General features: G+C 49.0%; 1 protein-coding gene across 1 annotated transcript in view; it reads left to right on the top strand.

Annotated features, from left to right (window-relative positions):
- Nucleotides 1-16,884, top strand: part of UBR4 (ubiquitin protein ligase E3 component n-recognin 4) — an 84,923-nt gene that overhangs the window by 39,170 nt on the left and 28,869 nt on the right. Inside the window, 19 exon segments of the mRNA XM_031062929.1 lie at nucleotides 1-97; nucleotides 921-1,017; nucleotides 1,413-1,520; nucleotides 2,000-2,116; nucleotides 3,825-4,034; nucleotides 4,710-4,859; nucleotides 5,474-5,701; nucleotides 5,792-5,870; nucleotides 6,545-6,787; nucleotides 7,666-7,834; nucleotides 8,333-8,477; nucleotides 9,133-9,218; nucleotides 9,697-9,784; nucleotides 10,472-10,665; nucleotides 11,718-11,957; nucleotides 13,557-13,695; nucleotides 14,353-14,478; nucleotides 14,635-14,763; nucleotides 16,748-16,884. The exon segment at nucleotides 1-97 is cut by the window's left edge and continues 11 nt beyond it; the exon segment at nucleotides 16,748-16,884 is cut by the window's right edge and continues 7 nt beyond it. Coding sequence (XP_030918789.1) covers nucleotides 1-97; nucleotides 921-1,017; nucleotides 1,413-1,520; nucleotides 2,000-2,116; nucleotides 3,825-4,034; nucleotides 4,710-4,859; nucleotides 5,474-5,701; nucleotides 5,792-5,870; nucleotides 6,545-6,787; nucleotides 7,666-7,834; nucleotides 8,333-8,477; nucleotides 9,133-9,218; nucleotides 9,697-9,784; nucleotides 10,472-10,665; nucleotides 11,718-11,957; nucleotides 13,557-13,695; nucleotides 14,353-14,478; nucleotides 14,635-14,763; nucleotides 16,748-16,884 — 2,782 coding nt within the window.

Genomic DNA, 16,884 nt, shown 5'->3' with positions numbered 1-16,884 from the left:
CCAGCCCAGGAGCCATCAGCACCACCACGGGCCAGCAGGAGGGAGAGGGCTCCGAGGGGGAAGGGGAGGCAGAGGGGGACGTCCACACCAGCAACAGGCAAGAGGCTTTGTTTCCTCTCGAGGAAGAGCAGCTCTGTGCTCTGGGGATGTTTGCAGAGGAGGGGGCTGCAGTGCCAGGAGTGGGATTTGTGACTGCTGGGTAACCAAAGTGGAAAGTCAGAAACACAGACTAGAGCGAACTGCCATTGCAAAATCATGGAGTGTCCTGAGGTGGAAGGGACCCACAAATGTCATCCAGTCCAACCCCTGGCCCTGCACAGACATCCCAGCAATCCCACCCTCTACATCCCAATGTTGTCCAAACACTTCTGGAGCTCTGGCAAGCCTCAGGGCTGTGCCCATTCCCTGGGGAGCCTGGGCAGTACCTGCACCCTCTGTGCAATCATCATGTGGTGTGATAAATACACCCAGTGTGTGTCCCACAAAACTGCTGCCTCTAGGAAGTGATGAAAAAATGCTGCATGAATCTTGTTAACACGGACTCACTGAAATGTTGGGAGCCTATGAAATTCACTGTTAGGACAAAAGCAGGTGGAAATGTCCTTTGGGAACATGGGCAGCTTTTCATTCTGTGGGAACAGGTGCTCAGTCCCCTCTCCAGAGCAGTGTGGAGCTGATTTGCAGGATGTTCCCATGCAGTTGCAGTCCCCAGGTGGCCAGGCCTGGGCAGTGTGACTCCATTGTCAGAGGTGCTCTGCATCTTTGGCTTCTCTCCCCTGTGAAGTCTGAGCAAGTCCTGTCCTCCCTGGGAGGATTTGATGGCTTAGGGTTTCTGGGGCAGATTGCAGTGCTCTCCTGGAGACCCTGCTGGGTGTGGTGTGTTCTGGGCTGTGTCTCATTACTGATTACTGAATCCCCAGGCTGCACATGGTCAGGCTGATGCTGCTGGAGAGGCTGCTGCAGAATCTGCCCCAGCTGAGGAACGTGGGGGGGGTCCGGGCCATCCCTTACATGCAGGTGAGTGAGGAGGGCTCAGAGTTAAGCCCAAATCAAACAGTTCAATCACTGTTTCTATTTGCATGTGCTTTTCTCCTTCCTGCCCAGTCACAGTGTGAGTCCCTCTGTTGCAAAACATTCCTTACCCACAGGTTTTTGCTGGACTTGTGCCCTTTCTCAGTGTGACTTTACAGCTGACTGAGGAGCCTGAGGGCTCCAATCCTTGAGCTCCACTGTGTTTGGGAAGGTCTTGTGGCTTTATGCTGAATGTTCATATTAGGATGTGAGGCACAGGCTGGATTTGGGAAAGAGCACATATAAATCAAGATAAAATCAGTGCTGTTTAGTGAAAGAGAAATAGTTATCTTGATAATGTGGAACCTGCCCTCTAATAATTCTCTGGCTGCTTTTCCCAGGTTATTCTGATGCTCACAACAGACCTAGATGGGGAGGATGAGAAAGACAAGGGAGCTTTGGATAACCTTCTGTCCCAGCTGATTGCAGAGCTGGGCATGGACAAAAAGGTAAAGTGCAGTGTGGGCTGTTGCTCTGAATTTGCTCGTTCTAGACAGGGTTTCTTTCCTTGGAGGAATTAAATGCTTGGGAGCCACAGAAACATTGCTGTGTGGATGTGGTCAGGCAGTTCATTCCTCTTGCCTCCTTTCACGTAAGGTAGAAAATGACATGAGAGGAACTCCCACTGTTTCCTGGGTCTGACATCCACAAGGGAGCATGACAATTTGTTTTGCTGGAATTAAACTCTGAGAAGAGCCATGATCAGTAAATACATGATTGGCATATGTAGCTTTTCATTTGTATGGGACTGTTCTCTGGCAGCCAGGCCACTGCCTACCCTTCTGTTGAGGCATTTGTGCTGCTTTTTCAGTTCTGCTGCTTGAGCTTAAATTAGAAATGCTTCCTGAGGATCAGAGCACTGAACTTGAGAGGCTTGGGACACTGCTCAGCTCTGGCATTGAGCAGCAGGATGTGTCTTTTCCTGCAGGATGTGTCCAAGAAAAACGAGCGCTCCCCTGTGAACGAGGTGCACTTGGTGGTGATGAGGCTGCTCAGTGTCTTCATGTCCAGGACCAAGTCAGGATCCAAGACTTCCATTTGTGAGGTACATTCTCCAGATTGATTTGTCAGGGGATGATTTTCTCTCCCTTTACTCAGCTCTAACAAGACCCCACCTGGAGCACTGCACACAGTTCTGGTGTTCTCAACATGAGAACTCATGGAATTGTTGGAGCAAGTGCAGAGGAGGCCACAGAGGGGACTGGAGCACCTCCCCTATGGAGACAGGCTGGGACAGTTGGGAGTGCTCAGCATGGAGAGGAGAAGGTTGTGTGGTTTTGTGGAGACCCCACAACACCTGCCAGGGTCTGAAGGGACTGCAGGAAAGCCAGAGAGGGACTTTTCATCATGAGCTGGAGTGACAGGACAAGGGGGGAAGGGTCAGATTGAAAGAGGGGGAATTTAGATCAGATATTGGGAAGAAATCCTTCCCTGTGAGGGTGGGCAGGCCCTGGCACAGGGTGCCCAGAGAAGCTGTGGCTGCCCCTGGATCCCTGGCAGTGCCCAAGGCCAGGCTGGATGGGGCTTGAAGCAAAGTGGGAGAGAGGAAGGTGTCCCTGCCCATGGCAGAGGGTGGAGTAGGATGAACTTTAAGGTCTCTTCCAAGCCAAACCAGTCTGGGATTCCATGATGTGCTTGGAGGGCTTTTGTTCATCAAAAATGATCTGAAAGCTACAAACTGAAATAACAGATGTAAAACTGAAACATCCTTGAGAGTGCTTTGGAAAAATTTATAGGGAACCTGTAGTGTTACTGAACTCTTGTGGAAAAAGAGTTTTGAAAGTAGGGCTGGAGGAAGCAGCCGTGTAAAGACAATTGGATGCTCTTGTTTTGTGCATGGTTCCAGACTGAGCTCAGGGCAGCACATTAATGATGGTACTTAAAAGGGTCTGGCAGATTTTTCCCTTGCATCTCACCAGTGCTGAAGGGGTTAAAGAGGATTTGTAATGTGATTATTGGAAAGCAATATGCTGCTGTGTCAACGTAAAAGTCGCTAAGAGGATTCCTTAGATATTTGTTGCTAAAAGGTACAGTAATAAGGCATAAAAAGCAGTATGTGTGGTGGGAAGGAGATTAATAAAAAAGCATAGAGGTTAAAAAATTTAGTCTGAACTGCATCAAATTTTAATGAGCTTATGAGCTGTGGGGTTTGTTTGGATTTACAGGGCTGCTTTAATAGTTTTATTTACAGTAGCTTTTTCTCCAGCCTTTGTTACTCACTTGAGCTTCCCACAGAAATCAAAGCTCCTCGTCTTGCAGAATGCAGGTGGAGCAATACCTGGGTGGAGCAGAGCCTGTGAGCGGCAGCTGCAACAGGGACTCTTTCTCTACCAGGATTCACGCCCAGCTGGCCAAATCCCAGATAAACAAATAGAAATCCCAACTTAAAAACAAAAAAAAGAAGGGGAAAAAAAAGAAGAGAAAAAAGCCCTAGTCGTCTAATCCACAGCAGAGTGGCCTCTGGCACATGTGTCGAGGGGAGATTAGACTTAAGAGGAGATTTTATTTGTTTTCCTTTACTAAGCACTTGTTCAAAAGAGTCTCTGTAAATATTTGAGTTGCTTTTCATAAACACAAAAAAAACCCCAAAAACCCCAACCTCAAACAAACCCCAAACTTAAAAGCTGCCTGCAAAGTTTCATCCAGACCTGCTCTCTTGCCCACACTGTCAGCAGGTGCTCAGGGCTGCCCCAGCTCTCCTCACTGCAGGTTCCCAGGTGTGTTCCTGATCCAGCTCCTTCCCTCTGTTCCAGGCTTCCTCCCTGATCTCCAGTGCCACAGCAGCTGCCTTGCTGAGCTCTGGTGCTGTTGATTACTGTCTGCACGTGCTCAAGTCCCTGCTGGAGTACTGGAAGAGCCAGCAGAATGATGAAGAGCCCGTGGCCACCAGCCAGCTGCTGAAGCCTCACACCACCTCCTCTCCCCCTGACATGAGCCCCTTTTTCCTCCGCCAGTACGTGAAGGTGAGTCCTGCCTGTGCTGGGAGCTGGGCAGGGCCTGCGCTGAGGGGAGGCTGCACACAGCTGGGAAAGCAGCCCTGCACCAGGAGTTTGCCCTTAGAAGAGCAACCAAAATCCATCTTGTGGCACAAAGTTACAACTGGGAGTGCTCCAGTTCTCACAGGGCAGCTCAGCTCCTCTCCCATCTCTCACTTGGTGCACTCCTAACCAAGGGTTCTATGGAGCTGTTCCTGGAGGAATTGTTAATCATCCTGAAGGGAAGCTGCTCCAGCCCATGACTGCCTGTGCTTGGCAGGCAGAATTCCTGAACTTAGTGTGCCAAGGAAGTGGAATGGTGGATGGGAATTTCCACAGTAATTCCCAGGCTTGTTGCACCACTGTGGTGCCATTATGCCATGGTTTGGTGTTTGTACAGGTGCAGTGCAAAAAGCCTGATTAAATGTAAGAATGTCTGCTGAGTTGAACTGCTTTATTGCTCCAGACTAGCTTAGTGCATCCTCACAGCTGCCATCCAGTTCAAGGCTTTGTGCAGGTTCTTACTCATCATTTGGGAACGTTCTTTGGGCTGCAAAGGGGCAGAAATGTGTTGTTTTTAAAAATTCACCAAAAGCACCCTGTCATTCATCATGGCACCACACTGGGTGTGCTCAGAGCCTGAGGGATTTCTCTTGCTGCCAGGGTCATGCTGCAGATGTTTTTGAGGCCTACACTCAGCTCCTGACAGAGATGGTGCTGCGCCTGCCCTACCAGATCAAGAAGATTGCAGACACCAACTCCCGCATCCCCCCGCCCATCTTTGATCACTCTTGGTTCTACTTTTTGTCTGAGGTAAGCAAGAACATGATACACCTGCAGATTTCCACAAGAAAACTCCAACAATGATTTCTTTCATGGGAGAGATGAGCTTTTGCAGGGCTGATCTCAGCTCCATCTTGTATTTTTAATCCCCTTGAAAGAAGGTGAACAGTTGGCTTTGTGTATTTCTGTTGAACAGGAATCTGTAGGAAAACACACATGAAAAATGAGGTTGCTGTTATTTCTTGAAACTCAGTGGTTGCTGCCACAAAGCTTAGGGAGAAAACCTGCTGTGAGATGGAAAAATGTAACATCATGCTCAGCTGTTGGTACTTGGGCCTTAAAAAAGAAATCAGGAAGATATTTGGTGTTTGTGTTCTCAGTTTGCTTCCTACTTGACATAACAAGTTATCTTACATTTACACAAGTATGAGTTAGGATTTCTTAATTAGCCTTGGTTGGGTGTTTGTTTGAGGTTGGAGATGTTTCCAGCAAGTGGTACAGTGCTGCTGTGCAGTGTCTGTTCTGCCTGGGACTTACAGGATTAAAGCTGGGCGAACTCATCTCCTATCTGTTTACCTTTTGGAAGAAACCCCTCATTTTTGGTGGCCAGTGTGATCTTACTGTGCCCTGGCTTCCCCCTGCAGTACCTGATGATCCAGCAGACGCCGTTCGTGCGGCGCCAGGTGCGCAAGCTGCTGCTGTTCATCTGCGGCTCCAAGGACAAGTACCGGCAGCTGCGGGACCTGCACACGCTGGACTCGCACGTGCGTGGCATCAAGAAGCTGCTGGAGGAGCAGGGCATCTTCCTGAGGGCCAGTGTGGTGACAGCCAGCTCAGGCTCTGCCCTGCAGTACGACACCCTGATCTCCCTGGTAAGGGCAGGAGCAGGGAAAGGGCCTTGGGGTGGTGTTGGTGTGACAGGAGCGCTGATGTGCTCTCATCCCATCCCTTTGTGCCTGCAGATGGAACATTTGAAGGCTTGTGCAGAGATTGCCACGCAGAGAACAGTGAACTGGCAGAAATTCTGCATCAAGGATGACTGTGAGTTCTGTCTCACAGGGCTTGGGGGAGCAGTGGTGTCGTGGTTGGGATCGAGGTGGCTCAGATGGCGAAGCTCAGCACAGATGAGGGTCTTAATAGGACTGAACTGTTTCCAGTACTAATTATCCCAGTGCCCTAATTGCATCTGGTCCTTGGCTAAAGAGCAAAATGTGCTGTAATGGATAACTTAGAGGAACAGGAGATCTGTGTTCTCTGGCTTGTGCTGCCATTGTGCCAGGGAGTCATTTGGGATGAGCCACTGTACCTGGTGTACCCCAGTGTTAGGCTTCTATGGTCCAGGGACAGGACAGTTGTGGGAGTTTGGTTCTTGTGTACAAAGGCTTTTGGTTTAGGCTGGGTTTTTTTACTTTTTTGTTTCTTTCTTTTCTTTTTTAATTCAGCCTTTAGTGGCATGGAGCAAGGTTAGGTTGGAGATCAGGGAAAGGTTCTTCCCCCAGAGGGTGCAGGCACTGCCCAGGCTCCCCAGGGAATGGGCACAGCCCTGAGGCTGCCAGAGCTCCAGAAGCATTTGGACAACGCTCTCAAGGATGCCCAGGGTGGGATTGTTGGGGTGTCTGTGCAGGACCTGGGTTGGATTCAATCCCTGTGGGCCTTTTCCAGCTCAGGAAATTCCATGATTGTGTGATTCAAACATTTTCCCCTTTCCTCCACAGCGGTTCTCTATTTCCTGCTCCAAGTCAGCTTCCTGGTAGACGAAGGAGTGTCCCCGGTTCTCCTGCAGCTGTTGTCTTGTGCTCTGTGTGGCAGCAAAGTGCTGTCTGTGGCTTCATCCTCTGGAGCTTCCAGCACCTCTTCCAGCTCAGCTCCTGCAGCATCAGGCTCGGGGCAGGCGGCAGCGCAGAGCAAATCCTCCACCAAAAAGAGCAAGAAGGAGGAAAAGGAGAAGGAGCGAGAGGGTGAGGGGCAGCAGGGCCCTGTCCTGTGGTTTTAGGGAGCAAGTCTGCTCCTCACAGCCTTTCTTACTCTGTTCAGAAAGAGCTGGATGATAAATCCTGCTGTTGGGAAAGGGTCATGGCTCGTGGCAAGGGCACCCACAGCCACCATCAGGAGAGAGGAGCAGTTTTCCCATGTGCAGAGGGGACTAAGGTGAAGCGGTGTGTCCTGAGAGTTGGGCTGAAACCACGTGCTGAGGACATCCCAAACCCGCTGTGTTTATTGCCTTGAGTGGGTTTGAAGTTGTCTAATGGTGTTACCTAATCTAGTGATGAAGCAGCTTCCACTTAACTTGCCCATCCTGGGTTGTAGGAGGCTGAAAGGCTCACGAGGATTAAAACAAATCCTGGGGATGCACACCCAGTTAGCTGTGCTCTGCAGTGATTGTGTTCAGACTTGTTTCCTCTGGCTGCCTTGGAAGCTCTGCTGGAGCCAGGGCTGCTGCTTAATGAATATCCACAGTCCTGGGAAAGTAATTAAGCTTCCCTATAAAAGTCACGGGCATAAATTCTCTCTTGGCTTTTCTTCAAGGAGCCGCTTTGGCTTTCACCATCAGATGGTTCTCTGTGAGTCTTTTCATTGCCTCATGGTCAGTCCTTTTCTTTTTATCAGGTTGTGTAGCACATTTCTCACGTCCTCACTGGCAAGTTTTCCTGCAGTTTTTTTCCTGTTAATCAGGAGTGCTGGGTTATATTTTTGAAAAAGACATGAATATTAAACTTTCTTGTTACCTGAAACATAATAATTTGTCCCCATTATCCTGACTCTTTGAAATAGCAGAGTGGCCTGCCTGTGAGGTGCTGCATTTATCTTCTCCCTAAAGCCCTCCCTGTGTCCCTAGGTGAGGGTTCAGGCAGCCAGGAGGACCAGCTGTGCACGGCCCTGGTGAACCAGCTGAACAAGTTTGCTGACAAGGAGACCCTCATCCAGTTCCTGCGCTGCTTCCTGCTGGAATCCAACTCCTCCTCAGTGAGGTGGCAGGCCCACTGCCTGGCCCTGCACATCTACAGGTGAGCCTGGGGCTGCCTCAGGGCCAGAGCCTCTCCCTGAAGGACGCTGGAGCCTGCAGGTGTTGGGCCCCTCTGGAATTGCCCTCGTGGTTTGCAGTTACTGGGGCCAGAGGTGGAAGTTGTGACTTAACCGTGATCGATCTCAGTTGTCACCTGCAAGGAGCACTTCATTTCTGCCTGTAAAATCTCACTCCTGTCGTGACCAGGAGCAGGTGTTTGTGGGCAAAGTGAATTTCTGAGGCAGATCCAGACTCCCACCGTGAAAAGTTGGGAGCTGTGTGGGGAGAGGAGTGCTTTGGGGGGCTGGATTCCTTCAGAGCTCCCTTCAGTTATTGCAGGACAGCTGCTTTTGTTTTGGAGTGCTGGAAAACAGATGGGTTCAAGGGATGGTGGGATTTAGCTCTGTGGGCTCTGCAAGATGATGGTTTCCCACTTTGGTGGACTGGAGCTTATGTTCTTCTGCACAAGAACCCTGATTGTCTGTAATCCACCCCACAGGAACTCCAACAAGTCCCAGCAGGAGTTACTGCTGGATCTCATGTGGTCCATCTGGCCAGAGCTCCCAGCCTATGGAAGAAAGGCTGCCCAGTTTGTAGATCTCCTGGGATATTTCTCCCTGAAAACACAGCAGACTGAGAAAAAGGTACAGTGACATTCCAGAAGGGAGGTGCAGCATGCCAGGTGCTCATTTTTGATACAGCTGGCACAGATTTTCTGTCAGAAGAGCTTCTGCTGGAAATTCTTCATGTTATTAGAACTTTAATGTTAAAAAAAAGTAGGATCCTTAAAGAATTTGGAAGTGTGGGGTTTTGTTTTATTGTTTTGGGGGTGAAATTGTGCTGGTGGGTTTTTATTGAGAAAAATACTTCTTTCCCACAGGAGGCTTTTGTGGATCTGGCAGCTCCAGTTTATAGATTTTTGATATTGCAGCTCTTAGAAATATTTTGTAACCATGGTTTTTGAACAAAGGAAGTTGTGGCCTCTTTTAGGGGATCAGTGGGATTGAGAACAAATAATTTAGACCCATTGATACTTGCATGAGTATGTTTAAAGTGGGGAATCCTGTACAAATCTTGGCAGGCACTTGCAGGGATTGACTGACAAACAGCACTCACTGCGTAAATCTCAAATTTTAGGATCAATTACAGTCCTGGATAATGATTTAAACACATAAATTCCTGTGGGTGTGGTGTGTACTTCTTTTGGGGCACCTGCAACACCACAAGATGAGGATATTTGTGTCTGTGTAGCAATGAAAGCATTGTTTTGAGGAATGTCTTTGCCTGGTTTTCTTTCAGCTGAAGGAATATTCCCAAAAGGCCGTGGAGATCCTCCGGACTCAAAACCACATTCTCACCAACCACCCCAACTCCAACATCTACAAGTGAGTCACTTGTGCCATTGATCCAGGTCACTGGAGGGCTTTCCAGCCGAGCTCCATCCATGGGGAGTACCCAGGGAAGGCGCTGGGGATGGGCCCTGCTGAGGTTTGTGCCTGCTGGGCTTGGGAGAGCAGCAGAATCCTTTCTGCCAGATGCAAACCTGACATTGGGCCCTTCCAGCAGAGCTTGGCTTGAGCTCTTCTGCTGTCAGTCAGTAAATGCTATAAAATCTTAGGCCCAGCTGGAGAATAGAGATTTGCAGTTTTGAGAGTTATGTTCTTGGTCCCACCTTGGCCATTGATAATTACAATAAAAATGCTTAGTTAAAAGCTGTTACTTCCAGTGTGATTTACATTGGAACAGTTCTGTTACACACTGGGACTGGGAAATGGGGGAAATTAAAGTGATTCTAGTTGAATGGCCTGGGTTTAATGCAGCAAATGCCCAAGTCCATGTGTGAGTGTTGTTCCCTCATTCCAGCACATTGTCTGGGCTTGTGGAATTTGATGGCTACTACCTGGAGAGTGATCCTTGCCTTGTCTGCAACAACCCCGAGGTGCCTTTCTGTGTAAGTAACCCTGGAATCACACAGCCATGGAACATCCTGCGTTGGAAAGGGCTCACAAGGATCAAATCCAAGCCTGGCTCTGCACAGACATCCCAACAATCCCACCCTGGGCATCCCTGGGAGTGCTGTCCCAATGCTCCTGGAGCTCTGGCAGCCTCAGGGCTGTGCCCATTCCCTGGGGAGCCTGGGCAGTGCCTGCACCCTCTGGGGGAAGAACCTTTCCTGATCCAGCCTAACCCTCCCCTGACACAGCTCCAGCTACTCTGCATGACACCAGCACTAACTGCAGTTATTAAATCCTTTCCAGTGGTGGGGATCCCAACCCTTTCCAGGTGTGGTTTCCTGTGTCCCTGAGGTTTTGGGGTGCCCTCTGACAGGCAGTGTGTTCCTGCTTTGTCTCCCAAGTACAGCAGGGAGCCCAACCCTTGGTTTCCCGTGTCCCTGAGGTTTTGGGGTGCTCTCAGACAGGCAGTGTTCCCTTGGTTTGTCTCCCCAGTACATCAGGGATCCCAGCCCTTTCCAGGTGTGGTTTCCTGTGTCCCTGAGGTTTTGGGGTGCCCTCTGACAGGCAGTGTGTCCTTGCTCTGTCTCCCCAGTACAGCAGGGATCCCAACCCTTGGTTTCCTGTGCCCCTGAGGTTTTGGGGTGCCCTCTGACAGGCAGTGTGCCCTTGCTCTGTCTCCCCAGTACATCAAGCTGTCGTCCATCAAAGTGGACACGCGCTACACGACCACGCAGCAGGTGGTGAAGCTCATTGGCAGCCACACCATCAGCAAGGTGACAGTGAAGATTGGGGACCTGAAACGAACCAAGATGGTGAGAACCATCAACCTCTACTACAACAACAGGACCGTGCAGGCCATCGTGGAGCTGAAGAACAAGTACGTTCATCAAGTTTTGTGTGCAGTCTCTGAATCGGATTCGTTCCCTTGGCTTGTTTTTCCCCAAGGTTCCTCCTTAGACTATTACTCATCACTCTTAGCCCACATTGGGTGGGATTGTTCTGAATCCCCTACAATTGTGGAAGCAAAGATCCAGATTTCCTCTGAAGCTTGAAGAATGTCTATAAAATTTGTGGATTCTGATTTTGTCCAGGCTCGCTTTAAAGCACCTGACTTAATTGTGTGGGAACCAGCAGTAAAACTGAGAGCACTTCATGGGTAGTTTGACTCCAAAAGGGATTTGGACTTTGCAGCATGTCCAGGAATGCTGAAAGCATTAACATTGTTTCTTTGAAGCCATAGAGTAGAATTAAAATTAGAAGTTGGATGGTCTCACTCAGCTCTGTTTTACCTACCAGAAATGGCTCCTTTTCAACACACTGCTCAGTCTGGAGCCAGTCCTGCTTATGTGCTTCCCCTTCTTACTTCTTGAGATGTTCTCACCAGAATCAGATCTCTCTGGCTTAGGGATTAATCTGTGCCCGCCGCTTATTGCTTATTTGAAGTCTTAATCCTCTGTGACATCACAAGTGGCTGCTGTGGAGAGGATTATGATGTCACAAAGAGAGGATTCTGACTTCAGGTTGAGAATAAGCAGTGGGAGCAGATGAGATCTTTAAGAAATAAATATCCTGTTTTCATGCAAATGTCCTTACTAATAAAAAAATGGAGGTGAAAATCCCTAGAAAATGTCTGTAGAATTAAAGTTTTTCCATGAGGCATCAACAGCTCTTTAATCCCAAACAGTCTCTCTCTATGAAGAGGATAAAGGCTTAAAATGTATTTCTGGCTACATATCATGTCAATACAGAAGCTAAGGAAACGAATCCTAGAACTGCTCTCCATTCATCCCAGTTAAAGGAGATTTGGAGCCGAGACGGTTGCATTTGGCTTTTCCTCACATGTGGGTGGGGAGGGAACTTCCCTGTGGAAAACCTTCCCTTCCTTTATCTTCCTTTGCTTCCCTCCCTTCCCTTCCCTCCCTCCTGCAGGCCGGCTCGCTGGCACAAGGCCAAGAAGGTGCAGCTGACCCCGGGGCAGACGGAGGTGAAGATCGATCTGCCCCTGCCCATCGTGGCCTCCAACCTGATGATCGAGTTCGCCGACTTCTACGAGAACTACCAGGCATCCACCGAGACCCTGCAGTGCCCGCGCTGCAGCGCCTCGGTGCCCGCCAACCCCGGCGTGTGCGGCAACTGCGGCGAGAACGTCTACCAGTGCCACAAGTGCAGGTCAGGGTCACTGAGTGTCACTGTGTGTGCCCCCAGAGTCACTGTGTGTGCCCCCAGAACGTGTACCAGTGCTACAAGTGCAAGTCAGTGTCACTGTGTGTGTCCCTAAAGTCACTGTGTGTGCTCCCAGAGTCACTGTGTGTGCCCCCAGTGCCCCCAGAGTCACTGTGTGTGCCCCCAGAGTCACTGTGTGTGCCCCCAGAACGTGTACCAGTGCCACAAGTGCAAGCCAGGGTCACTGTGTGTGCCCCCAGAGTCACTGTGTGTGCTCCCAGAGTCACTGTCTGTGCCCCCAGAACGTCTACCAGTGCCACAAGTGCAAGCCAGGGTCACTGTGTGTGTCCCTAAAGTCACTGTGTGTGCTCCCAGAGTCACTGTCTGTGCCCCCAGAACGCCTACCAGTGCCACAAGTGCAGGTCTGTGTGTCACTGTGTCACTGTGTGTGCCCCCAGTGCCCCCAGGGTCACTGTGTCTGCCCCCAGAACGTGTAACAGTGCCACAAGTGCAGGTCTGTGTGTGTCCCCAGTGTCCCTATGTGTGTCCCCAGAGTCCCTGTGTCCCCAGAACATCTACCAGTGCCCCAAGTGCAGCTCTGTGGGTGTCCCCAGAATGTGTAGCAGTGCCCCAAGTGCAGGTGTGAGTGTCCCCCAGAGCCCTCCCGGGTGCCCCACACCCCCTGCCATGTAAATCCCCCATTCTGGTTAATACAAGCACACAATCAAATTAGTGGGGAAGTATAAAACAGGCTTACAGGGATTTAATGTAATGCAGGCTAACAAAAGGAGCCTGGGAGCACAATTCTCAGCCAGCTGAAGTTTCACATCCAGCCTCGAAGTTCACAGCACAGAATTCCCCGGAGCAGGTTATTTTTGGCCTGCCTGGGCTGGAGGCTGGAGTTCAGCTGGGGGATTGCAGGGCTTCCCCCAGGATCCCTGGCTGGGCTGGACAGACAGTTCTATTCATGGCTTTTGTTGTGCTTTCCTCATTCAGAGCAGGCTCAGGGGTAATGTACTGTGTGCTATTCACACTTCTACTACAGCCTTAGAAATTCTTCTCTTTTGTCACTTTTGTCTCCTTATCTGATATCTCTTTCCCCTTATTGTTGTCCCTATTCCTCTCTAATTCTCATGGGATTCGAGGTGTTTAGCAGGCTCTTTCCTGGTGATTGCTGGTGTGTGGAAAGGTTTCCACATCCCTTCTGGAGCTCTGGGAGCTATAAATCAGTTCTGTCTGCTGCCCTGCTCTGCACTGGGGAGAAGTGCAGGGCAAAGGCCAAACCCTACAAACCAGAACAGTTCCTTCATCTGTGTTCTCCTAAAGGACACAGTGCCCCAGCCTGACTTTCTGCCGGGAATTACTGTCATTACAGTGGAATTGTTAGGAACAATTTCTGTTCCTGCTTTTTCCAGCCAGAACGTGGCACTGCTGGAAGGACTTTTTTTATTGCCTGATCTGTAGGTTTTGATTCTCAAGTATTTCCCTTCCCCGGGGCAGTCTGGTCACCGAGGTGTTTAAAGTCACCCATCTCTTTTACCCGAGCCTGTTCACTTTGTTCCATCGCCTTGAGCTGCAGGTTTTGAGCTGCTGCCTTCCTTGCAGGTCCATCAATTATGATGAGAAGGATCCTTTCCTGTGCAATGCCTGTGGCTTCTGTAAATACGCCCGCTTCGACTTCATGCTCTACGCCAAGCCCTGCTGCGCCGTGGACCCCATCGAGAACGAGGAGGATCGCAAGAAGGTGGGGCTGGCAGGAGCTCCTGGGGCTCTGGCACTCTGTGGGCACAGCAGGGCTCCATCCCCTCTTGTGGGCACAGCAAAGCTCCATCTCCTGTTAAAATCAGTGCTCCTTCAAGGCTCCTCACTGACCGTTGCGTTCTGGGTTTGTGTTTTGCTCCACCAGACAAGTAATTCTTCAAAAGGCATCATTCAGTGCCTCACTTATGAACTGACTGCATCTCCTTGCCTTGCTGCAGAAGGGGATGGATTTGGGTTATTTTGTTGGCTTCCCATGCCACCTGAGGAGCCCTGCTAATGAATGAAGAGCCCTGTGCACTCTGTGTCCTGTCCCAAAGGATCAGTGTGCTCAGTAGTGCCACAGGATGTGCTCAGTAGTGTCACAGGGTGTGCTGAGTGTAGTGCCACAGGATGTGCTCAGTAGTGCCACAGAGTGTGCCCAGTAGTGTCACAGAGTGTGCCCAGTAGTGCCACAGGGTGTGCTCAGTAGTGCCACAGGGTGTGCTCAGTAGTGTCACCACAGTGCTTCTCAGGGCAGAACCAGGCTGCAGGGTCACAATTTAGTGATCCCCCCCCAAAAAAGGCAAAGGACAAGACTTGGAGCTTGGTGGTTGTGGTTCTGAAAATGAAATAAGAGTTTCCTTTCCTTTTCCCTGGGCAGGCAGTGACAAACATCAACACTCTGCTGGACAAGGCTGACAGGGTGTATCACCAGCTGATGGGACACCGACCACAGCTGGAGAACCTGCTGTGCAAAGTGAACGAGGCAGCCCCTGAGAAGCCCCAGGTAAGCAGGGCCAGGTGCAGCTTGCACAGAGCTCAGGCTGGGCTCGCACTGGCCTTGGCTCTGCCCAAGGCAGTCCTTGCCTCAGGTGCTGCTCTGCTGTTGTTATTTTTGTGTGGAGCCTCCCTTTGTGATTCCTCTTTGCTTTCCCTGTTCCAGGATGAGTCTGGCAGCAGTGGAGGGATCAGTTCTACCTCAGCCAGTGTGAACAGGTACATCCTGCAGTTAGCCCAGGAGTACTGTGGGGACTGCAAGAACTCCTTCGATGAACTGTCCAAAATCATCCAGGTACAACGTGCTTTGGTTTGGATTTGGGCCAGGTGTTTATTAGAAAAAAGAAAAAACCAAGATGTTGCCATTCTTGATTTAATGATATCATTAACAGCAGGTGATAATGATATCATTAAATCAAGATGATGATATCAGTAACAATGATAATGATATCATTAACAGCTGCATATTTTCAGGAAAATAATAATAATTTCTAAAAACTATGTATTAATTACTAAAATTTCAGCTAGCTTGTGAAGCTGGTTTTTTCAGCAGCTACATCATGAAGAGCAGGAGACTGAACAGATGGTTAATTAAAGAGAATTGAATTTTTGCATGTATCCAAGTGTTTGAAAACACACCAGTCTGAAGGGTGACCTACAGAAGTGTTTTATAAATTAAATATGTTTATTTGTGCTCAACAAGTCCCATAAACACTGGAAAACCTGCTACATCATGAATGTCCTTTTGGCTGTGATATTTAAGCATATTAAATATATTTGGCTCTTTATATAAAGAATAAATTACTCTGAAGAGTAAGTACTCAAAGAATTGACTTACTCTGCCAGTATTAACAGTAGTTAATACTATGGGTTTGTCACATTTCCAGTGTTGTATTGCATGTAGTTTAAACAGCAGGGAGGATAAAGTGATAAAGTTCTGGAATGTTCTGCTGGGGAGGTGGTGCAGTCACCATCCCTGGGTGTGTTTAACAAAGCCTGGATGTGGCACTGGGGGCCAGGGTTCAGTTGAGCTGTTGGGGCTGGGTTGGACTCAATGATCTTTAAGGTCTCTTCCAACCTGGTGATTCTGTGAATTCTGTGATAAATAAGAGTTAGGCTGATATTCCTCATAGATTTCCCAAGTCTTCTCTTGCCATGAAGGATTTCAAGTTTGGAAACACTTGGTTAAAAATGTCAGGAAAATTAATCCACAAACATCAGAGGTTTATGTCCAAAAAGGAGACAGAGGAGTCCTTTCACTTAATTCGAATAAAGGGAGAGGCCATGGGGCATTCCCCTGGGGCCTCTCCAATCTTTGGAGAACCCAACCTCCTTTTTATACCAATTTTCTGGCCACATTTCCCTTCTCTCTTTCCCCATTGGCTGAGGTACTTGAGAGGTACAGACTTCCCAATACACCTGATACCAAAGATTTCCCTCTAGTGTATAACCCTCCCTTTTAATTATTAATTCTTGTGGAATTTAGGGTTTTTCTTCATTGTTTCCTTCATCTTTCAATATCCAATTTCATTTATCAGCAAACCTAAAGTTTATTTGTAAAGGCAAATATCTTTTTCCAATCAGTGGAATCCTTCCCATTGTTTCTTTCATCTCTCAGTGCTGGTTTTATTTACCAGCAGACCCACAGCTTGTTTGTAAGGACAAATCCCTCATTCCTCTCAAAAATACTTCTCCCCAAAATACTCAGTAAAAATGTCAGGAAAATTAATCCACAAACACCAGAGGTTATGTCCAAAAAGGAGACAGAGGAGTCCTTTCTGGCTTTATTCAAATAAAGGGAGAGGCCATGGGGCATTCCTCTGGTTCTCTCCAATATTTGGAGGATGCAGCCTCCTTTTTATCCCAGTTTCCCAGCTGCATTTCCCTTCTCTCTTTCCCCATTTCTGAGGTACTTGAGATGTACAGACTTCCCAGAACGCCTGATCCCAAAGATTTCCCTCTAGTGTATAACCCTCCCTTTTAATTATTAATTCTTGTGGAATTTAGGGTTTTTCTTCATTGTTTCTTTCATCTTTCAATATCCAATTTCATTTATCAGCAAACCCAAAGTTTATTTGTAAAAGCAAATATCTTTTTCCAATCAGTGGAATCCTTCTCATTGCTTCTTTTATCTCTCAGTGCTAGTTTTATCTTTTACCAGCTTGCTTGTAAAGACAAATCCCTCATTCCTCTCAAAAGTATTTCTCTCTGAAATACTCAGTGAAGATAACCTGGTAGTGGCATTGTGCTGGCTGACAGCTGCTCCTGTGTGTTCCCAGAAAGTGTTTGCCTCGCGGAAGGAGCTGCTGGAGTACGACCTGCAGCAGCGCGAGGCGGCCACCAAGTCCTCGCGCAGCTCGGCGCTGCCCACGTTCACGGCCAGCCCGTACCGGGCCCCGTCCCTGCTCGGCTGCGG

This window comes from Geospiza fortis, unplaced genomic scaffold (genome assembly GCF_000277835.1).
Source record: "Geospiza fortis unplaced genomic scaffold, GeoFor_1.0 scaffold353, whole genome shotgun sequence".
NCBI lineage: Eukaryota > Metazoa > Chordata > Aves > Passeriformes > Thraupidae > Geospiza > Geospiza fortis.
Note: the sequence above shows the minus strand (reverse complement) of the source record. Positions and strands in the feature narration are given on the sequence as shown.